General features: G+C 42.8%; 2 protein-coding genes across 2 annotated transcripts in view; one reads left to right on the top strand and one right to left on the bottom strand.

The window, feature by feature from the left end:
- CACNA2D3 (calcium voltage-gated channel auxiliary subunit alpha2delta 3) overlaps positions 1–23,856 on the top strand; it is a 789,028-nt gene that overhangs the window by 652,711 nt on the left and 112,461 nt on the right. The gene's annotated exons all lie outside the window — the stretch shown is intronic.
- Positions 3,792–20,248, bottom strand: LRTM1 (leucine rich repeats and transmembrane domains 1). Its single transcript, XM_068557771.1, has 4 exons — positions 20,122–20,248; positions 18,997–19,057; positions 9,829–10,445; positions 3,792–4,225 (listed from the first exon to the last, which is right to left on the bottom strand). Exons 1-4 carry the CDS (start codon positions 20,246–20,248, stop codon positions 3,792–3,794), a joined length of 1,239 nt encoding a protein of 412 aa, XP_068413872.1.

Raw genomic sequence — 23,856 nt, 5'->3', positions numbered from 1 at the left:
AGTTCCCTGAAGTTGTGCATATAAACCACACCCCAGTGATGCCATGTGAGGTTGGAATATCATTTGCCTGGTAGGTTTCTGTCTAATAGCATTTAGCAATGGATACACTGGTGGGTTTGACCCAAGTGAAAACAGTTATTTCCTGATCTGTGATAGAAAGTTACAGGTTTCTAACCGTTGTATAATTATGATAATGGGTGCTATGGATAGATCATTTTAGAAATTGAGCCACTTCCTTTGATATTTTGGATCTAAGACGAGTGTGACATTTCTGGGGTAACTTGGTTAACTTGAGTAAATGATATTTGATTTTCATGAACCTTCAGGAGGAAATCCTGTGATTCACTTTTCAGTCTTCCATTTTTGTAAGAAAAAAATAAAATACCCAGTTGTCTGTGGGCATATGATCATCTGAAGCACGAGATTGTTCCCCCAGGGTCAAGGATTTTTGCCTTAATTTTAAAAGCTTTCCAGGTATAGATTTGACACTAGGCCTTTCTCCACGATCTCTGTGGCAGAAATTCCTCCTACGCCCTCTTTATATGCCTCATGTCTGTTGGGTCCTGCTATTGTGAATTTGTGATCTCTGGCAAAGCAAATATAGTGATACTGTTCCGCTAAATATAATGAAGAAACTATATTTTACATGATTTTCTCAGAAACAATCAACACTAAACGTGATATTTGTTCACAGTATTCCTTCAGTAAGGCTCTATGACTCTTTGATGGAAGGGCATTTTTATAGGGGAATTTATAAATATGACAGCAGCAATAAACAGCTGAAAATAATCTATGAGGCGTTTGCAAATTACCCCTCATGAGCTGTAGTGGATGTGAAAGATAATTTGTGGTTCTCACAGAATACCCTGCAAATTGGGTCTTTCATCTGTGATGTTTTTAACAGAGAAAACATTTCATTTCTCGTATTAACAAATGGTAACACTGAATTGTTAATCTAAACAATTTGATTTATATTTTTCTGTGCTGAGAGAATTGTTGATATTTTAGGGTAATTATTTTCATCGTTAACTGCTCTTTGTGGTGACTATAGGCAAAAGGTAGAAATCTGAATACATGAAGGCATCATTTTAATCATTCTCCTTAAAGGCTTCTCATAAAGCAGGAATCTGTTTGCCTGAGTTATCATCTGTGCTTAGAAATCTAATAGGACGTGGGTGTTGAGGAGTGAGGGTTCTAGCCACATTCAGGATTTTCAGCGGTGGATTGGAAGCTCTGTCATGTAATCACTGTGGCCAGGGGGACGGGATTGACCTGTACAGTCACCAGGCCTCCGGCAGAGCACAGTGCACTGCATGTCTTAAATCACAGCAATGAGAAGAGGCTCTTGTGGTTGGCCTCAGTAGTTCCCAGCTTATGTAATGTCTGTTCAAGGATCTCACAGCATGGTTGCCAAGATTACATGAATGTTCACGAGAACACCTCTCACCATGCCTGGTACGTAGTACGAACTCCAGAAACATTTGGTGAAATGAGGACGACATATAAAAAGATCTTCTCGATTTCCTTTCTCATAGTGCTTTCTTGGCCAAGGACTCATGGTCCAGGGCAAGGGAAAGAAAGATTTTTTTTCCATCTGGAAAGTAATCCCTACAACCTTAGACCGGATGCTCAGTCTCGCCCACTGAAGTGGTGCACGAAGCAGAGCAGAAAGGAGGCACCAGGCTTGGGATGGAGCTGATGCAGCAACTGACTTTCTCTGGAATCTCTTTTTGATCTTAAAATCCATGCTAATTTTTCAAACTACTCTTTAACGTACCCAGGTTTATTTTAATACTCAGAAAAAATTAACATCAAATTTATACTTTTTTCCCCAGAAGAATCATTTAGCAAAGTTGCTGCTCCAAAGAGATGGTCCATCTTTAACTTGTGGGTGTGGGCAGCCCACACTAGTTGTGAGGCACTGTGAGCAGGTATAGATGGCCTCTGTGTCCTGCATGGTAGGCTAGGGTAGGTTCATCCGTCTTTCCCTTGGCCTCTTTATACTGTTGGGCAAGGCTTTGGCCACATCAGACCGGGAAACAATATTCCAGGCTGAATGGACCGCCCATTCACATGCCAGGTTATGGAATGGACTGCTGATTTAGGATCCAAGCAACTTTTACATGGCCTGCAAGAGTGAACATAGGGCCAGTACCCTGAATGACAAATATGTTTTATCCTTTGAACCAATTCCAGTTGATTAGTTCTGGTTGCCTTCCAGTGCTATCTTAAGAAGGCATCTGTGGTGCATCAGGGCTCAGGGAGGAGTGCTGGGATTGATTAGTGATGTCTGTCAAGGCCTCTGGAGGGACAGCTTGCCCTGTATTTGCTATTCTTTGCTTCTGCCAAGTCCTTAACTCCTCTGTGTAAAATGATTTTAATACTAACAGGTGACTAAGTATGAGATGGGACATCATGAGAGAGAGAGAGAGAGAGAGCAGGTAGATTCTACTTTAAGAAATCCTAGCATGAGAAAATGCAAATTTACAAAATACATAAATCTGGAGCCAATTATTGCCATTACAGAAAGATTCCATGAAAGGTTCCTTTAAATAGCGAGCTCCCCTACTGCATTAAAATGATGATTCAATTTACAAAAATTTCCTTTGCATGCAGCTCTTCAGGACCGTGTCTGTGGAGTCAAGCAAGCCACACCTGATTTTTTCAAACCCCAGCCTAAATAATGTTCAGGACGGCTGCTGCCACGTATCTCCAGCCTCTTGATAATTCCCACTCTCTTCAGACTTCCTCTGACTTCCTATCCCAGAGTGTTGAGTAGACAATCTGGGTGGTGGTCAACAGCTGCTGGCTTCCACCCTGCCGCGGCTGCATTTCATTAGTGGGTAAACTGATTGCTCTGAGTATGTTTATGTGTGGGTGTGGTTGAACAAGCCTATGCACTCTGCACACTATGTACGTAGATACGGATACACATAAGCCATTATCTCGCTCTCAGCCCACCCTAAATTCATTCCTGCTGTGAGAGTTATAAATGGAAGGTTCCAATCGCCTGGTGGATATGGCCTTTGGGTAATATGTGCCTTGAATTCCGCCACCCCATCCTCTTTGTGTTTGTTTATATGTTATTTACCCTTGCATCAGAAAACTTCCCCAGACCCTGGGCCTGAGTCCTATTATCCAGTCATGGAGCTCTCTTCTTCTTCTGAGGCCTGGAAAGCCCCAAATGGTTTTCTGATTTAGAAAATTAAATATAATCTGACTCTTGTGGCAAGCTACAAGATTCCCAACCAACAGACGCTTTCGCTAAATATATAACATACCTAACATCTAAAAGTATCACCGGTCTAGCATGAACTTGGACTATAGAAGCACTCAGTGCCCATTGGGTAAGATTGCCAACTTCTTCCCAGGCACTCAAAATTGGGCAGTTTTCCAGTGGACCATAAAGCTGCCAGGAATGCTGGCACGCGTGTTTGTATTTCTGCTGCCCTGTAAAGGCAACTTAATGCAGGGAAGAGTACCTTGAAAGAGATGAATCTTCCCTTTCTCTGTGGACAGCCTTCCCCACATAGAATATTGTCATAACTTCTCAGGCGCAGAGCACAAGTTATCATCTCTGTTTCAACTATGGCATTTAAAAAAAATCTCAACATAAATTTCTTCCCAGGAATATTGTCTTTTTTTACAGACACATCTTCTTTTTTTTTTCTTTTCTTTTTTTTTTCCTTTTGGAAAAAGAAAATGAGGCAGTAACAGTGAACCTGATATCAGCCCTACTCAGAAACTTTCTTCTGGCCTATAATGATTATTTCTATTTGAGATGAAAGCTCTCAGGCCGTTGAGCTGTCAAACAGCTCTTTTCCTTCTGTCTTCGCAGGCTCATTGATCTGAGCCAAGCGTCCCCCATGGTACTGGGCGGTAATAGCTGCATAGGTGCAGCCATAAATGGCAGCCGCCAACATCATGAGACACACGATCCCACACACCACCCCTGCGATGACGATGGTGGCCACGGCGTGGCGCAGATTGGCTGGCCTCGGCTTGGGTTTGATCTCACACCCCCAGTGGTCTCGCTCCCCTGAGCTGTGGCTCTCAGGGGGCCTGGGGACAGCCCGGTGGGCAGCACCTAGCTGCTGCACCTGTGAAGACTGCAGGTCTGGAGAAGGAAAAGGGCAGGGCTGGTACAGCTCGTGAGGGATTTTAAGGAGGTCCTTTCCCTTCCAGGTGTCCGGTGAGGCACAGATGATGCTGTCTGTTATTCCCCCTTTGAGAAACAAAAGCAAAGAATGATAACAGAGCCTGATACAACCAAACTCCCAAATCCTCAACCTGTAAACACTTAGGCAGATGGAATTTATAAAACACCTTTTTTTTTTTTTCCTGGAGTCAAAGAATTTAACAACCGTATTTTATGATTTTAGGATTTCTAAATTGGCTAAATGCTAAAAATGCCACACACTAAATGGACAATTATGTATGACCAAGAATTCATTAGAGGCCAAGTCACCTTTACCTTATAAATGCCAAGGGAGTAACAATGCAAAAGCTGACAGGAAGGGGCGCTGGAGGCCAGCCTGAGGGCACTGTTGCATGCCCTAATGAGCCCTGCCACGCAAGAAACCTATTATGCCAAATTCCCACCGGAGATCTAAAAAATAAATAAATAAAACAAATGTCTTTCGTTGTGATGTTATGTGTTAATTACAAAGACCCTCTGTCTCTACCAACACTCTTCAGTGATACCAAACCGGGAGGTCAGTGGTCCTGTGAGTGCTTTGTGTATCTGAAGGTTTGACGGGAATATGAGTTACGTTCATGGGATTAAATACAATTAACGTGTCTCCTCAGACCTCGAAACGTTTAGTACTTCAAGTACCAAACTTTCTCAATTTTTTTTTTTTTTTTTTGGCCTTGCCGTGCGGCATGCGGGATCATAGGTCCCTGACCAGGGATGGAACCTGAGCCCCCTGCATTGGGAGCGTGGCGTCTCAACCACTGGACCACCAAGGAAGTCCCAAGTATCGAACTTTCTAATGGGTTATTAGACTCAATTTCCATTCTCTCTAAGGGGATTAATTTCCTCAGGTGTGTGGACTACTATTGTTCAGGGAGAATTTGAGTGCCTAGAAGTTCTTTTCTAGAAAGAACACTGAGCTAACAGATTTCATCCTGGCCAAATTTGACCACCAATTTACTATTTGACTTCAGGCAGATAAACTTCTCTGACTAAATTTTTCGCCATGAAAACATCCTATTTGTATCTGACTTGATAGTTTATAAAGCACTGTTAGATAAGTCCTCACAACTCTGCTCTAATGGGTAATTCGTATCCAAGGTCATTCAGGTCATAAGTGGATAGATCAACACCGAAACCCAGCCCTCTCCTGTGATCCCAGTTTTCCCCCGCTACACTTACCGCCTCTCTCTACTTCCTCCTCTCTGGAGCATCCTGAGGTCAGTGGAGTTAACACGTGACCCTCAGTAGAATCTCACCCCCATGAAGCCTGGCACCAATTTTAGCCAAGTTAGACTGGAGATTCTTTGTACACATCGTAGGTGAATTATGAAACTATACCAGAAGTTCCTGTGCAGGAGCTTGTCACTTCAATGTTATTAGAACCTTCCTTTGTATAACACTTCAGAGTTTTGGGAATGCCTTCACATCCATTCTGTCTGAGCCTTATAAGCCGAGTCTTACCATGGCCGTATTAGTAGATGGGGCCATTCTGCAGTTTAAGGGTTATTGTGGCCCAGGTCACACTGGGGTTAGTGGCCATGACAAAATTCAACTCATACCTTTTTTTGCTCTTACTGCTTGAACTGAGTCACCTATTGCCAGAGTCTCTTGGGCCCGTCCTGGCTTCTTCAGTGATCCCCTGAGGCAAGAGCCTCAACTCTAAAGTGAAAAAGATAACAGGAATTTTCTCCTTTCCTGAGCTGAGGTGCAGGAGGCCAGAGGTGCGGGGTGCCTGTTCTGGATGAGCCCAAGGCGCCATCAGGCTGCACCGTGATTAAGGATCCCTGTCTCAGAGACCGTTTCAATACTCTGCCTGGAAGCTGGTTGTAAAGCAAAAGGCCAGAGAGCAGAAAGAAGTGTGGGGGCTTGAGAAGAAGTAACCATATTTAACCCAGCCAAAGAGCACTGAGACTTTAATCAGGGGAAGAAAGGCCACCTGCCATGGGACCAGCAATTCCACCAGCTGACCTAGACCTAGACTGGGGCGGTTCACCCAGTAACTTCAGGGGTAAGCTCTGTCTTTCTCCAGTTCCAGGCTTCCTGCTGTTCAATATTAGGGTGGGAGGCATGGCCTCAGGACACAGAGCCAGGAGAATACACAGACTAGAGTCTGGGATATTGCTGGAAGGCAGGGGTTATGGCCACCAAGAGCTCCGTGGCCTCCTGTGTCCTTAGCCAGGACTCACTTCCCAGCCTTCCACCACCATCTCCTCAGCCATAACCCCAGGAAGCAAATCTGCAGATGATAGCTTGAGGGTCTCAGTCTCTTCTGGATTCAGAGAAGCTGACAGTGCAAGAAGCTCCAGCTTTCCAAGCGCTCTCATTATTCATCATCTGTCCACTAGCAGCTCTTAACCCCTGTCTTGGGAAGAAATGGGATTCAAATCTTGAGTCTGACCATTACTTTGCTGTGCAACCCTAAGCAAGTTACTTGACCATTCTGTGCCTCTGCTTGCTCATCTGGAAAGTGGGAGACTGGGGTAATAATGAAATCCACCTCACAAGATTGCTTTGAGGACTCAGTTGGATAAAGTATATCAAGTATTTAGCACAATTCCTAGCCCAGAATAAATGTTTAATACAGTTAGCTGTCCGCATAAAGATGATTTGTTTAGTTATGAACGGAGAGAGAGGAATGCTAATTACGAAATCTATGTGCATGTTTTTGTGGAGGAGACATTATTAGGTATTCATCAAAGCATGTTTTTTGGCTGTTGGGTCCACAGGAAGATGAAATTTCCCCACCCTTTGTGGTCAGATTGGGGCCACGTGATTGAGTTCTGGCCAATGGAACCAATGAATGACACTTCCAGGCCACAAAACCCCCTGCTTCATCCTCCATATACTTTGTTCCCCTGTCGTGGGAACTAAGGTCCTGACCAATACCTATTCCCTTATTTTGCCTTTATTCAATGCATCAGTAGTCAGATTGTCTCCTACATTCACTCGGGGGTTTTATTTAGTTATTTTGGGACACCCAAGTCTTGCTATCCCAAGTAAATTTTGCCTTCCTCCAGAGAAAGACTGTCATCTGGACGGGGCAGCTCCGCCATGAGGGAGCGTTGAACTGCACTGTGGAATCTGAGGACCAGAACGGGCCTTAGGAACTCCCTGGCTTAACACTGTCAGTTTCCATCTGGTGACACTGGGGGCTAGTGAGGGGCATTAATTTGCCTGAAGATCACCAGTGAGTTTGTGGCTGAGTAGGGGGAGCTATATCACACCCTATGTTGCTTCTAATATCCTAGACCTGAGAAATATTTTTTGTCAAGAAATATTTTTAATTGATGAAAACCATCTTTCTCTGATGCTTTGGCTTATGCTTACCATTTAGTCTAGAACACAATAGCTGAAGCCACTTCACCTCTAGATGTAAACACTTTTATTTGCAACCTCCTATAAGAAAGATTTTTGTCACATTATATGGCCTCTGTTGTAGGTCAGCTTGAAGATCAGCTGGGTAATGATACTGATAGCTGGCTATTATACTGTTGAGAGAGATTCTTAATTCGATATTATTTATTTGAACTCCTGTGCTCTCTTCCGCTTCCTTCTGTGTAACTGCTGCAACCATCTAGACCCTGTTGATTCCCTAATTCATGTCTGGAGCTCTGATATCTTCCCAAATTATAGGCTCAAATATATAGCCACCAACTCAACAGCACTCCTTGGCTATGTAATGGGCATCTCAAACTTGACACGCCCCACATTGAGTTCTTGATTTACCACCTCCTACACATACTTGCCCATTTCCCCTATTCCCCAGCCTGCCCCTTATCAGCTACTGGCATCACCATTTATCTGGTTACTCCTGAAGGACAAAACAAAATTGAATTTCCTATAATATACTCTCTTTTCTTTATCTCCCACGCCAACCCATTAGTAATTTCTATCAGTCCAATATTCTAAATATCTCCCAAATTTGATAATTTCTCATCATTCTGGTTTGGGCCACCGTCATCTTTTCCCTGCATGACTGAAATCACTTTCTCCCTCATCCCCCTGCTTCTTCTTCTGTAGCTTTTGGTCTACTCTCCCTAGAGTCACCAGAGTGACCTTTTAAAATGTAATCAGATCATATTGCTCCCCTGACTAAAATTCTTCAAGAGATTTCCATCTCGCCTAAAATAAAATCCAAATGTCTCAGCCTGCTCTCTACGTTCCAACATGACCCAACTCCTGGGTACTTGTGCTGCCGTATCCTCTCTCACTCCCTTCCTCTGTTCTAGCCACTCATTTGTCCCTCTTTCTGTCCCTCAGTGGAGCCATGCTTACTTTCCCGTCAGGGCCTTCCACTGCTTTTCTTTCCCCCAGTTATCTCATGGTTCATTTCCCCTCATTGTTCCAGTTCTCCCCCATGTCACCTCCTTGGAGGGGCCTTCCCTGTCCTTCCCATCTGAAGTGGAACCCCCATCCCATTACTCGCTCCCCTTACCCCACCTCTAGCACTAACTGCTATCTGAACATGGTATATATTTGTCTTTTTTAACATGTTTCTACTGTCAGAATGTAATGCCCATGATGGTGGGGATTTTCTTGTTCAGTGGCCTTTTCTCAGTGCCTAGAAATGTCCCTGGCACATAAGATTCACTCAAGTATAGGATGAATGAATGAATGAATGATACTTAAAAGTTAGGAGGAAAGAAACACTGTGATGTAGAGGAAAGAATGCAGAGCCAAGACTTAAAGCCACTCATTCTACTCTTGTCTGTGCTTCTACTCTGTGACCTTGGTCAAGTCACTGAACATCTCTGAGCCTCCATTTCCCATTGATAATAGGCTAGCATTGAGTTAGAAGGGGTTGGCAAACTTTTCTATAAAGAGCCAGAAATAGTTCACATTTTAAGCCTTGCCATAGTCTCTGTCCCAGCTATTCAACTTTGCCCTTATAATGCAAAACAGCCACAGACAGTAGATAATAAATGGGTGTGGATGTGTTCCAACAAAACTTTATTTACAAAAATAGGAGGTGGGGCAAATTTGGCTCTTGGGCTATGGTTTGCTGACCCCTGAGTGATTTCTAGATCCCCTCATCTTTTATATTCTGGGATCTCTTGCTTTGCTTTTGATACCTGGTTAAAGAAAGAGTAGTTCCCTTTGGAGAGGGTACCCTACTGTATCCAGTGTCAGTAACAGTGGTGTTTGCTAAAGCAGAATGGATAATCTCAGGGAATATTCACAGCTGTCAAATGGTCAGAAGCAGACAAAGAAGGGGGGAAAGTCCTAAGGAGAGATAACATGCCCACTTGGATCACACTTGAAAATCAAAATTTGGTGTCACTTCAGAGTTGAGTAATTATTTAGGTGATGCTTGAAATTCCCTCTTTCTTAAGGGCCTACATTTCCCAGATTAATAACTTAATGGTGTTGTTAATCAAAAAGTGGAAAGTTGGGGTGGGGAGAAAAAAAAAGTGGAAAGTTATCTCCATGAATCGTATCTGTAGATGAATTTAAATACCTGAATTTAAACACCCTCTAATGACTCACTTGCCTCTTTTGCCATACCATGAAATGACATCAGTGTGAAAAAGCTTACATGGATCCCTCAAACACTCCTCAACATCCCTTCTAATGCAGAGAACAGATGAGGTTCATCCTAGGCTGGTAACACACAGATAGGCGTTACTGACCTTTATAGATAAACGTCTCCAGCCAGAGTTTAAGACTGAGCAAGTGGCAGTTGCATTTCCAGAGGTTGTCCTTGAGAAATAAATGCCTCACTCTGGGCATGGATTCTAGGAGGGCTCGGTCGAGCTGCTGAAGCTGGTTTTGTTGGATCGCAAATACAGTTAGGTTCTCCCAAGGCTCACCCAGGGATGTGGGAAGGTGGCTTATGTTGTTTGATGATAAATCAAGTTCCCTCAGCTGTGGGAGGGAATGGAAAAGTCTGCTTTCCAGGGAATGCAGGGAGTTCTGGGTTAGGTTTAAGACCCGCAAGTGCTGAAGTCCATGGAAAACTCCGGAGGTCAGATTTGAAAGAGAATTGTTGTACAGGTTCAAGGTTGTGAGCTGTGGCACTGACTTAAATGCAGAAGCCGGAAGCTGACGTATCTGGTTATCTTGTAAGTGCAGGGTTAGAGTCTGCGGAGGCAGGTCGGAAGGGACTTCAGCCAGACCCTGCCGGCTGCAGTCTACAAAATTCGAAGGTGAGTGACAGCGGCACCTCTCTGGGCAGCCGCACACCACTGGGAGCAGGAAAATCATACTTGAGAGCAGGAGCAGTTCACCTACAACAAACAGAAAGAAACTGGGATAGGAACCAGTTTGTAAGTGGTGTCAGCATTTGCTTCCCTTTAAATTCACAGGTAACTGGAAGGTAGATGAAACAGGATATCAAGTAGAAATGTGAAAAAATAATTTGGGGGGGCACATGCCCTGTGTACAATGCAGCAGAATTATCTGGGACCAGAAGTTTAGAAGAATGATAAGGAGTTCAGATATTCACATTTCTTACAAGTATGCCACAGGTCAGTGCTGTCCAATAGAACTTTCTATGCTGATTGGAATGATCTATATCTACTGTTTAATATGGTAGCCATTAGCTACATGTGGCTGCTGAGCTCTTGAAATGTAACTACTGCAACCAAGGAACTGAATTTTTATTTGCATTTAATTTTAATCAGTTAAAATTTAAATAGCCATATGGTGCTAGTGGTCCATATTGGATAGGGCAGGTCTGAAGCATTCTTACAAATTGATGTTCATCTTTGCAGGTATAATAATTCTATGAATGATGACCGTCTCTACTCCTTTTTTATTCAAGAGATTTTAAAAACAAAGAAAAGCATTAAAAATAATATAATAAACACCCATGTTCCTATAACAAAGTTCTGTCGGTTATTCATGGGTTGCCATATTTCTTTCATCTCTTTTTTCTTTAACTCAAAGAAACAGTGCATTACTGATACCGTTGAACTCCCTTTGATTAGCACCCACATCGTGTTTTCCAACAGGAAGCCCCTCTTCCCTACCATTTACTAGTGTATCCCTCCAGGCCTTTTAAAGACAATGCAGTCCCACTACTGGGCATATACCCTGAGAAAACCATAATTCAAAAGAGTCATGTAGGGTGGGGCTAATGGCAGACTCTGAGAGGGCTCATGCCAAGGAGTAATTCCCAGAACTTCTGCTGCCAGTGTCCTTGTCCCCGTGGTGAGCCACAGCCACCCCCACCTTTGCAGGAGACCCTCCAACACTGGCAGCCAAGTGGCTGATAGGGTCTTGGTGCTCCAGCCGGGTGTCAGGCCTGAGCCTCTGAGGTGGGAGAGCCGAGTTCAGGACACTGGTCCACCAGAGACCTCCCGGCCCCACATAATATCAAACGGTGAAGGCTCTCCCAGAGGTCTCCATCTCAATGCTAAGACCCAGCTCCACTCAACAACCAGCAAGCTACAGTGCTGGACACCCTATGCCAAACAACTAGCAAGACAGGAACACAACCCCACCCATTAGCAGAGAGGCTGCCTAAAATCATAATAAGGTCACAGACACCCCAAAACACACCACCAGACGTGGACCTGCCCACCAGAAAGACAAGATCCAGTCTCATCCACCAGAACACAGGCACCAGTCCCCTCCACCAGGAAGCCTACACAACCCACTGAACCAACCTTACCCACTGGGGGCAGACACCAAAAACAACGGGAACTATGAACCTGCAGCCTGTGAAAAGGAGACCCCAAACACAGTAAGTTAAGCAAAATGAGAAGACAGAAACACACAGCAGATGAAGGAGCAAGGTAAAAACCCACCAGACCCAACAAATGAAGAGGAAATAGGCAGCCTACCTGAAAAAGAATTCAGAGTAATGATAGTAAAGATGATCCAAAATCTTGGAAATAGAATGGAGAAAATACAAGAAACGTTTAACAAGGACCTAGAAGAACTAAAGAGCAAACAAACAATGATGAACAACACAATAAATGAAATTAACAATTCTCTAGAAGGAATCAGTAGCAGAATAACTGAGGAAGAAGAATTGATAAGTGACCTGGAAGATAAAATAATGGAAATAACTACTGCAGAGCACAATAAAGAAAAAGGAATGAAGAGAATTGAGGGCAGTCTCAGAGACCTTTGGGACAACATTAAATGCACCAACATTCGAATTATAGGGGTCCCAGAAGAAGAAGAGAAAAAGAAAGGGACTGAGAAAATATTTGAAGAGATTATAGTTGAAAACTTCCCTAATATGGGAAAGGAAATAGTCAATCAATTCCAGGAAGCACAGAGAGTCCCATACAGGATAAATCCAAGGAGAAACACGCCAAGGCACATATTAATCAAACTATCAATAATTAAATACAAAGGAAAAATATTAAAAGCAGCAAGGGAAAAGCAACAAATAACGTACAGGGGAATCTCCATAAGGTTAACAGCTGATCTTTCAGCAGAAACTCTGCAAGCCAGAAGGGAGTGGCAGGACATATTTAAAGTGATGAAAGGGGAAAACCTACAACCAAGATTACTCTACCCAGCAAGGATCTCATTCAGATTCGACGGAGAAATTAAAACTTTTACAGACAAGCAAAAGCTAAGAGAATTCAGCACCACCAAACCAGCTTTACAACAAATGCTAAAGGAACTTCTCTAGGCAGGAAACACAAGAGATGGAAAAGACCTACAATAACAAACCCAAAACAATTAAGAAAATGGTAATAGGAACATACATATCAATAACTACCTTAAATGTAAATGGATAAAATGCTCTAACCAAAAGACATAGACAGGCTGAACGGATACAAAAACAAGACCCGTATATATGCTGTCTACTAGGGACCCACTTCAGACCTAAGGACACATACAGACTGAAAGCGAGGGGATGGAAAAAGATACTCCATGAAAGGGAATCAAAAGAAAGCTGGTGTAGCAATTCTCATATCAGACAAAATAGACTTTAAAATAAAGACTATTACAAGAGACAAAGAAGGACACTACATAATGATCAAGGGATCAATCCAAGAAGAAGATATAACAATTGTAAATATTTATGCACCCAACATAGGAGCACTTCAATACATAAGGCAAATGCTAACAGCCATAAAAGGGGAAATCGACAGTTACACAGTAATAGTAGGGGACTTTAACACCCCATTTTCACCAATGGACAGATGACACAAAATGAAAATAAATAAGGAAACACAAGCTTTAAATGACACATTAAACATGATGGACTTAACTGAAATTTATAGGACATTCCATCCAAAAACAACAGAATACACTTTCTTCTCAAGTGCTTGTGGAACATTCTCCAGGATACATCATATCTTGGGTCACAAATCAAGCCTTGGTAAATTTAAGAAAATTGAAATCGTATCAGTATCTTTTCCAACCACAGCTCTATGAGACTAGATGTCAATTACAGGAAAAAATCTGTAAAATATACAAACACATGGAGACTAAACAATACACTACTAAATAACCAAGAGATCACTGAAGAAATCAAAAAGTACCTAGAAACAAATGACAATGAAAACACAGTGACCCAAAACCTATGGGGTGCCGCAAAGGCAGTTCTAAGAGGGAAGTTTATAGCAATACAATCCTACCTCAAGAAACAAGAAACATCTCAAATAAACAACCTAACCTTACACCTAAAGCAGTTAGAGAGAGAAGAACAAAAAAACCCCAAAATTAGCAGAAGGAAAAAAATCATAAAAATCAGATCAGAAATAAATGAAAAAGAAAGAAATGATAGCAAAGATCAATAAAACTAAAAGCTGGTTCTTTGAGAAGATAAACAAAATTGATAAACCATTAGCCAGACTCATAAAGAAAAGGGAGAAGACTCAAATCAATGGAATTATAAATGAAAATGGAGAAGTAACAACTGACACTGCAGAAATACAAAGGATCATAAGAGATTACTACAAGCAACTCTATGCCAATAAAATGGACAAATTCTTAGAAAAGTACAACCTTCCGAGACTGAACCAGGAAGAAATAGAAAATATAATCAGACCAATCACAAGCACTGAAATTGAAACTGTGATTAAAAATCTTCCGACAAACAAATGTCCAGGACCAGATGGCTTCACAGGTGAGTTCTTTCAAACATTTAGAGAAGAACTAACACCTATCCTTCTCAAACTCTTCCAAAATATAGCAGAGGGAGGAACACTGCCAAACTTATTCTACGAGGCTACCATCACCCTGATACCAAAACCAGACAAAGATGTCGCAAAAAAAAGAAAACTACAGGCCAATATCACTAATGAACATAGATGCAAAAATTCTCAACAAAATACTAGCAAACAGAATCCAACAGCACGTTAAAGGGATCATACACCGTGATCAAGTGGGGCTTATCCCAGAAATGTAAGGATTCTTCAATATACACAAATCAATCAATGTGATACACCATCTTAACAAACTGAAGGATAAAAACCGTATGGTCATCTCAATAGATGCAGAAAACGCTCTCAACAAAATTCAACACCCATTTATGATATAAAACCGTCCAGAAAGTAGGCATAGAGGGAACTTACCTCAACATAATAAAGGCCATGTATGACAAACCCACAGCCAAGATCGTTCTCAATGGTGAAAAACTGAAACCATTTCCATTAAGATCAGAAACAAGACAAGGTCACCCACTCTCGCCACTATTATTCAACATAGTATTGGAAGTTCTAGCCACAGCAGTCAGAGAAGAAAAAGAAATAAAAGGAATACAAATCAGAAAAGAAGAAGTAAAACTGTCACTGTTTGCAGATGACATGACACTCTACATAGAGAATCCAAAGATGCTACCAGAAAAGTACTTGAGCTAATCAATGAATCTGGTAAATTTGCAGGATACAAAATTAATGCACAGAAATCTCTTGCATTCCTATACACTAATGATGAAAAATCTGACAGAGGAATTAAGGAAACACTCCCATTTACCATTGCAACAAAAAAAATAAAATACCTAGGAACAAACCTACCTAAGGAGACAAAAGACCTGTATGCAGAAAGCTATAAGACACTGATGAAAGAAACTAAAGACGATACAAACAGATGGAGAGATATACCATGTTCTTGCATTGGAAGAATCAACATTGTGAAAATGACTATACTACCCAAAGAAATCTACAAATTCAGTGCACTCCCTATCAACATACCAATAGCATTTTTCACAGAACTAGAACAAAATATTTCACTATTTGTATGGAAACACAAAAGACCCCGAAGAGCCAAAACAATCTTGAGAAAGAAAAACGGAGCTGGAGGAATCAGGCTCCTGGACTTCAGACTATATTACAAAGCTACAGTAATCAAGACAGTATGGTACTAGCAGGAAAACAGAAATACAGATAAATGGAACAGGATAGAAAGCCCAGAGACAGACCCACGCACCTATGGTCACTTAATCTATGACAAAGGAGGCAAGAATATACAATGGAGAAAAGACAGCCTCTTAAATAAGTGGTGCTGGGAAAACTGAACAGCTACATGTAAAAGAATGAAATTAGAACACTCCCTAACGCCATACACAAAAATAAACTCAGAATGGATGAAAGACCTAAATGTAAGGCCAGACGCTCTAAAAGTCGTAGAGGAAAACATAGGCAGAACACTGTATGACATAAATCACAGCAAGATCCTTTTTGACCCACCTTCTAGAGAAATGGAAATAAAAACAAAAATTAACAACTGGGACCTAATGAAACTTAAAAGCTTTTGCACAGCAAAGGAAACTATAAACAAGATGAAAAGACAACCCTCAGAATGGGAGAAAATTTTTGCAAATGAAGCAACTGACAAAGGATTAATCTCCAAAATATACAAGCAGCTCATGCAGCTCAATATCAAAAAAACAAACAACCCAATCCAAAAATGGGCAGAAGACCTAAATAGACATTTCTCCAAAGAAGATATACAGATTGCCAACAAACACATGAAAGGATGCTCAACATCACTAATCATTAGAGACATGCAAATCAAAAACTACAATGAGGTATCACCTCACATTGGTCAGAATGGCCATCATCAAAAAATCTACAAACAATAAATGCTGGAGAGGGTGTGGAGAAAAGGGAACCCTCTTGTACTGTTGGTGGGAATGTAAATTGATACAGCCACTATGGAGAACAGTATGGAGGTTCCTTAAAAAACTAAAAATAGAACTACCATATGACTCAGCAATCCCACTGCTGGGCATATACCCTGAGAAAACCATAATTCAAAAAGAGTCATGTACCACAATGTTCACTGCAGCTCTATTTACAATAGCCAGGTCATGGAAGCAACCTAAGTGTCCATCGACAGATGAATGAATAAAGAAGATGTGGCACATATATACAATGGAATATTACTGAACCATAAAAAGAAATGAAATTGAGTTATTTGTAGTGAGGTGGATGGACCTAGAGACTGTCATAAAGAGTGAAGTAAGTCAGAAAGAGAAAAACACATACCGTATGCTAACACATATATATGGAATTTTTTAAAAAAAATGCTTCTGATGAACCTAGGGGCAGGACAGGAATAAAGATGCAGACGTAGAGAATGGTCTTGAGGACACAGGGAGTGGGAAGGGTAAGCTGGGACGAAGTGGGAGAGTGGCATGGACATATATACACTACCAAATGTAAAATAGATAGCTAGTGGGAAGCAGCTGCAAAGCACAGGGAGATCAGCTCGGTGCTTTGTGACCATCCAGAGGGGTAGGCTAGGGAGGGTGGGAGGGAGACGCAAGAGGGAGGAGATATGGGGATATATGTACATGTATAGCTGATTCACTTTGTTATAAAGCAGAAACTAACACACCATTATAAAGCAATTATACTCCAATAGAGATGTTAAGAAAAAAACAATACTTAAGAGGAACAACAATTGGAAATAGCCTTATAGCTCATGTTTTGATCCAGGCACTATTGAATGTTCCTTATATATATTAATTTAGTCCTTCTAATCTTGTAATTTGGGGTCTATTATTATGCCTCTATTCAAGGTGATGAAACTTAGGCACAGAGAAGCTAAATCACTTGCCCAAGGTCACACAGAAGTAGTAGAATCATTATTTGAACCCGGCAGTCTGCTTCCAGGGTCTGTCAGGGTCCTTACCTGCTGTGCTTTACTGCCTGTAAATACTTTTACATACACACACATACATACACGTACTACATAATGTTTTGCATAGTGGTTGTTTTAAAACTACATAAATATAATCATGGGCATGTTTAATTTTCAGTTTAATCTAGTCACTCAAAACTGATCCATCCACATGGTTATATAGAGAGCTCATTAATTCCTTCTAACTTCTGTGGAGTAGTCCATGGTGAGACCATGCCAGATTTAATATTTAGCCACTCCCATACTGACGAGCATTTGAGTTCTTGCAGTTTCTTTCATGACAAATGATGCTGCAGAAGACATCCTTACTCAGAGCTCTTTGGCCATGCGGAAATGTGTACGGGGTCTCTAGAATCAACAGGAACCTCCTTGCCAAGTTCAGAGAGGATGCTGAGTTGACATTTTCCTAGGTGCTTCTAGGTCAATCTCCAATGTAGCTCTATCACTCCCTTCTTTTTTCCTAACACTTGAATTTCAAAATATGGCAAACATCCATCAAGGACATTTTGTTAAATTGGTAGAGGAATTCACAGAGCCAGACAATAATATTTAAAACTCAAGATGGTTATCTACTCATAGAGAAAGCTCTTGAGAGAGGTTTTTTGGTTTATTTGTTTGTCTGATTTTGGCCTTAACTGGGGAAATGTACAGTGTGGCTGTCAAATGCATGGAGCCTTTTCCCCTTTGTCCTTTCAATTCTCCGCTGCTGCGAACAATTCTTTAGGGCAAGAGGGAAGATGTTTGGAGAGCCTTCCGAAGGAGATTCTGCTCAGTTTAGTCTAGCTCAAGGGATGCAAAGCATCATAGTCCCATTCCCTCTTCCAGCATATCAAAGAGCAAAACCCTTGCTTTCCTTTCTATAATGTAAATAAATATAAATCTCAGTGCCAAAGCATCTTCCGGTTAGAGGAGAGTTACCACCCCTCAATTTAGCTGTGGGTCTCAAGCGTTAATTAGTTTCAGAAAGTCTTCCCACTCCCACCCACCCCCTCCAAGTGGATGATATATGAACTCCAACCTGAAGGACTGTGTTTTCTATGAAATGGCCCGTGACCGGCCAACTGCATACCCATTCATGACTGTGTACATTGGTCCCCTCCCCCTTCCTCTGACCCAGCATGGCACAAACATAAATCCTTCTATCAGAGAGAATTTTTAACATCTGTTTGGTCTTTTGAGAAAGACAACTTGAAAACAGGCTTCCCACAGATACTTTCCTGAGGGGCGTCCCCCTTTCTAAGGCGCGAGGGAATTAATCATGGCTCACCTTCCATGACTGAGTCTCCACCAGCTTACCCGTTGAACCCGAAGCCCACCTTTATTAATCTGCAGATCAACACACCGAGGGCATGGCAAACTCCAAGTCCAGCTTTTCACTCACTTTGTTTCTGAATCCTACTAGTGCTTTTCTTCAATGTAGAGGACAGTTGTCGCTTTCCGGACAACCCCTAGCTTGTCTCCATCTGGCTGGGATTGTTTTCCGTAAGAGGATCTTTTGATTGTGCTCCCTGCTTCTTTCTCAAAGCGTCGCCCTCCCCAGGATCATCGCTGCCTTTCCCACTGAGCCGACGAGCCAGAGAAAAAATGTTTGTCAAACCTCGGTGAACAGCTGTAGCACTCAAACATGACCCCAGTGGCTCAGGCTTTTTGATTATTTAATCTGCTTGAAGTCCAGGGCACCAAAATAAAACTATCTATTTAATCCGGTCCTGGTTTCTGAATTCTGTTGACTTACTCACCACACTGTGTCAACCCTCATTGAGTTGGGGGACACTCGCTGTGGATCCTCGATCTGGGGGTCTAGCAACAGAGCCAGCAGAGTGTGTAATATGAGGACCAATTGGCCTGCTGGAGGCTGACACGGTTTCCACAGTGCACTGTTTGGTCACCGAAGGCTTATTCAGCCAACATCCGCAGGGATTAGCTGTGTTGACAGGGCCTTGATGCCCTGAAATTCATAGCCATGGTTTCCTTTCGTGGACATCACTGCCTCTTCTCCCTGGGGCCACAAAGACTTCTCAGCTGCTTCTTTGCTTGCTCCCCGCCACCCCACCGCCCTCACCCCCTCATTGAATTGACCTTTCGGTTTGCATGCCTTTGGAAATACTTCTCAATCTTTCATCGTTTCCCTGATGCTGAGGTTCTGGCTCTTTCCTCATTTTTCACATATAAAACAATAAAGCCGCCCCCCATGAGCATCAGGCGTCAATGAACTGTGACTGTTCTCTAATTGAAGCCATTGGAAGCTTTCCCACCAGGGACTGGAACATTTCTTTGAATGTGCAAATGCCCCGCCATTTGCTGAGGTAGGATTTCAATGTCAAAGCTGCCCTTCAACATGCCACAATGTTCCACATGCCTGTGGTGAAAAAACCATGCTTTTCTTTTCTTTTTTTTTAATTATTAGCACCTTCATTATTTATTTATTTATTTATTTATTTATTTATTTATTTATTTATTTATTTATTTATTTATTTATTTTGGCTGTGTTGGGTCTTCGCCTCTGTGCGAGGGCTTCCTCTAGTTGCGGCAAGCGGGGGCCACTCTTCATCGCGGTGCGCGGGCCTCTCACCGTCGCGGTCTCTGTTGTTGCGGAGCACAGGCTCCAGACGCGCAGGCTCAGTATTTGTGGCTCACGGGCCTAGCTGCTCCGCGGCATGCGGGATCCTCCCAGACCAGGGCCCGAACCCGTGTCCCCTGCATTAGCAGGCAGATTCTCAACCACTGCGCCCCCAGGGAAGCCCCCGTGCTTTTCTTGAGGCAGTGTGAAGTGGGATCCCTGGCCCCAGGCAGTGTAATAGAGCAGTTGAGTTTGGGGTTTGGAATCAGCTGGGTCTGGATTTGAATTCGGCTTCACCGTTTACCAGCTCGATGTCTCTGGGCAAGTAACTTGCCCACTGAAAACCCCTTGTCCTCATCTCTGACATGGGGTAACAGTTGTTTTTGCTTCATAAGATTGTTCCCAGGATTACGTGAAGCAATACATGTCATGGCCCAGAGTGCCTTAATAAATGGTCACAATTGCCCAGGAGAGTGCTTTCCAAGGCTTCTGTGCTGCTCGCATTCGACTCAACCTTGACTCACAGGCAGGAGGGGGTCCTGACAAAAGACCAGGAGGCCTGGCCCCTCGTGCCACGCTGGCGGTACCCTTGGGCATGAAGTTGAACATTTGGATTGTGACTATCCTTAACGGCCTGCTCTTTGGGATCCCTTTCCTCCTTTGGACAAGCCCCGTCCAGCCTCACAGAGCCCAGGACACTCATCCTGCCTCCTTCCTGAAAAATCTGCTTCACTCAGCCTGTCATCCCTCGTCCTTCTCTCCAACGTTCTTTGAGCGTCTGATAATAGAGTGGGGAAAAGTGAGGTGTAGACAACAAAGAGCCATTTAAATCTTAATAAGGGCTAAATGGTTCCTTTCTTCCTCCCTTCCTTCCCTCCCTTTTTCCTATCTGTCTACTTTCAGGTGCCCAGAATTTAATAATAATTATTCGTGTGTGATACATGACCATCAACGGCTTGTATGTAGCATTCAGTCATCAATGGGTCATAATATGACAAACACCTGTGAATCTAACACTCATTCTAAGAACTGGAAAGCTTGCAGTGACTTGTATCAACCTGCATGCCTCTGTGTTTCCCAGGGACCAGCAAACTTCTTTTGTAAAGAGCCAGGTAGTAAATATTTTAGATGTTGAGGGCCGTGCGACGTCTGTTGCAGCTACTCAACTCTGATGCTATAGCTCGCAGCCAACCACAGACAATCTGTAAACAAGTGGTGTGCCTGAGCCCCAGTAAAACTTTATTTACAGAGACAAAACAGGTAGAGGACTAGATCGGCCCACAGGCCATAGCTTGCAAACCCTGCTCCATCCTGCTGTCTAGCCGCTACTGTCACTGCTCCACCACGGCCAGCTGTTACCCACCCCAACTGCCACTGCCCCACTGGACACATCCACCACCCTGTCTCCTTGTCTGCAAAATGAGAGGGCTTGAGAGGATGATCCTTAGGCCCCTCTGATATCTACAACCGTGTCACTCTGGTCAGAATGCTTGAGTGGGCTTGAAAGGCTTTGTGCTTACAGACTTTACGGGAGCTTGGCCAAAAAAATTGAGTGTCTCTTTGGGTTACAGCAGAGCTATTTAGCCGTGTCCTGCAGGGCCCAGCTAGGGTCCTGGACTCAGAGGCCTGAAAAAGATGTACCTGTTGACAGCATAGCTGGTCGTAGGAGGCCAGGACACCTAAAGGAAAACTGCAGGCAGTCGAGGATACCTGCAGTTAAAGCCAGGCCCTGTGGCTGAAGGAGGAAGTGTACTTTCGCGGTGCTTATACCCTGAGGTTGTGTGGTCTTGGGCAAACCGTTCACTTTCTCTGAGCCTCAGCTTCCTCATCTGTGGAATGCCTACCTCACAGGAGGCAGGGAGGATCAAGGGGTACATGTTAAGTGCACGGTACAGGTCTGGTAGAGCAGATAATCAGACGTGGCATCTCCTGTAAGCAGTGCGTCTTCTCGGCCCTCAAAGAGTCTTGACTGACGGCTCCCAGCTAATCTGTGAGCACCCTGGGAATACGCAGAGAGCCCCCACCACTGCTGGGCTCCTGGGAGCAGTGGCCTACTGCCCAAAGGGGCTCTTTGGTTCAGTTGACTCTAATGGTGATTCAAAATGGGCAGTGCACACTTGGAGTGGAAGGCTCCTGGACCTAGAAAGACTTCAGATGCAGGGGCTGATTGATTTATTCCCTCTGACCTCAGCCCAGAGAACAAAGGGAGGCTGTGTGATCTGCATGCTAATACCTGCAGCGCCTGCCTTCTGTCCCTCCCTCCCTCGGTGAGCCAGAGCCCAGAAGTGGCAAGACAACTGTGCACGCAAAAGAATCACCTAGGAGTGACACCACACGTCAGGTGAGGTCAAGCGACTCCCGTGAGGGGCTCCTGTACCAAGATTTAGTCAAGAGCCCAGTTCCCCACACAGACCTTGCTTCAGACACACCCTCAAAGGAATATGGTGGCTGTCGTTACACTGCAATTTCAAGAATTTCCTAGTTTCTGTATATTTTTATATAAATATATTTCCTATGTGCTTTTGCCCGTTTTAAGTCAGAAAGTTTCCCTATATCCTTTTGCTCATTTTAAATCAGAAAATTTCCTCACATAAATTGGTCTATTTAACATTTCACCTCCTTCCAAAAAAAAAAAAAAATCAACAATTATTAACATTTAAAATGGATGGTGTCTTAAAATCCAGCAAATATGTAATAGCTCTTTCTCCCAGGTGATATTATACAGCTATTTTAAAAGAATAAGTTGGAGCTAAATATATCCACCTGGGAGGATATTCATAATAAATTGTTAGGTTAAATAAAGCAATCTGAATAGGAATGAACATTGTATAGTCCCATTTATGTTGAAACAAAAAAAAAAAAAACAAACCAAAGGTGGAAGGATTAACTCTAAAATGTGCATTGGTTTGTCTGAAGATGGAGTAAGTGGGGAAGGATAGACACTAAATTGATAATACCGCTTATCTAGAGGACAGCAGTAATTTAAGAAGAAAGAGAGGAAAATTAACTTTTTTCTGTTTATACCTCTGCATATTCAACTTGCTACAACAAACATGTATTACATCTGTAATTTTAAAAATACAAAGGAAATGAGCTGACTTTTGTTAAAGAGCAAAAAGAGCTTCCTTTTGTTTACTGGAATATTTGAGATGGCTTATCCTCTAGTGACTAGCTGTGTTATATGTGTAAATAACATCCTTAGAGTTCAGCTCCTCTCACTCTAGGAAGATTAGCCCCAAAAGTGACATCTGTCTTTCTCTGCCAAATGATCTCCACATGTGACCAGACCTTATAACTCATAGGAGCACTTCTCCCAGTTTTAATGTCTGCTTTGGTGAAATCTTGGCAAAGTGCTCCCCCCATCCCCATCAGTGGGCCCCATCCAAAGCAGGTGCTGTGGTGATCTGACGTGGGGTAGGCAGCCAGGCCGAGTGACAGCTGCAGCCCAGCATAGCCTGGAAGAGGCCCTTGGTACCACAGAGCCATGCAGAAATTTCACTTAATTATGAAGAGAGATTTGGCACTTGGAAAATATTTCCCTAGGGTTGTGGATGACCAAACGGCACCTAGGTATAAAATTTATACAGAGCTTTTTAAAAGACCTCAGTATTATTTTCTCCTTCCTTCCTTCCTTCCTTCCTTCCTTCCTTCCCTCCTTCCTTGTTTCTTTTTTTCTTTTTCTTTTTGGTCTTATGAAACATATAGCACGAGAACTAGAAATATATATTTTAAATGGCTATCATATCATTCGTTCAGTGCTTACAATGGGCCAGATATTGCTAGGGATTTATATTAGGTAAATTATAAATCCTTAATGTAATGCAACTGCTGTAACAAATAAACCTCCAGATCTCAGTGGCTCCACACAACAACTTATTTATTGTTCTTATCACAGTCTAGCTCAGATTGACAGGGGCCAGGCTCCCATACAGTCATTCAGGGACTCAGGCTCCTTCCATCTTGCCACTGTGCTTTCCTCTTAGTTCTCAGCGTTCTCACCATTAGCTGACTGATGGTGGAAGAAGATGAGGACCCGGCA

Source organism: Eschrichtius robustus, chromosome 12 (assembly GCF_028021215.1).
Source record: "Eschrichtius robustus isolate mEscRob2 chromosome 12, mEscRob2.pri, whole genome shotgun sequence".
Classification (NCBI taxonomy): domain Eukaryota; kingdom Metazoa; phylum Chordata; class Mammalia; order Artiodactyla; family Eschrichtiidae; genus Eschrichtius; species Eschrichtius robustus.
Note: the sequence above shows the minus strand (reverse complement) of the source record. Positions and strands in the feature narration are given on the sequence as shown.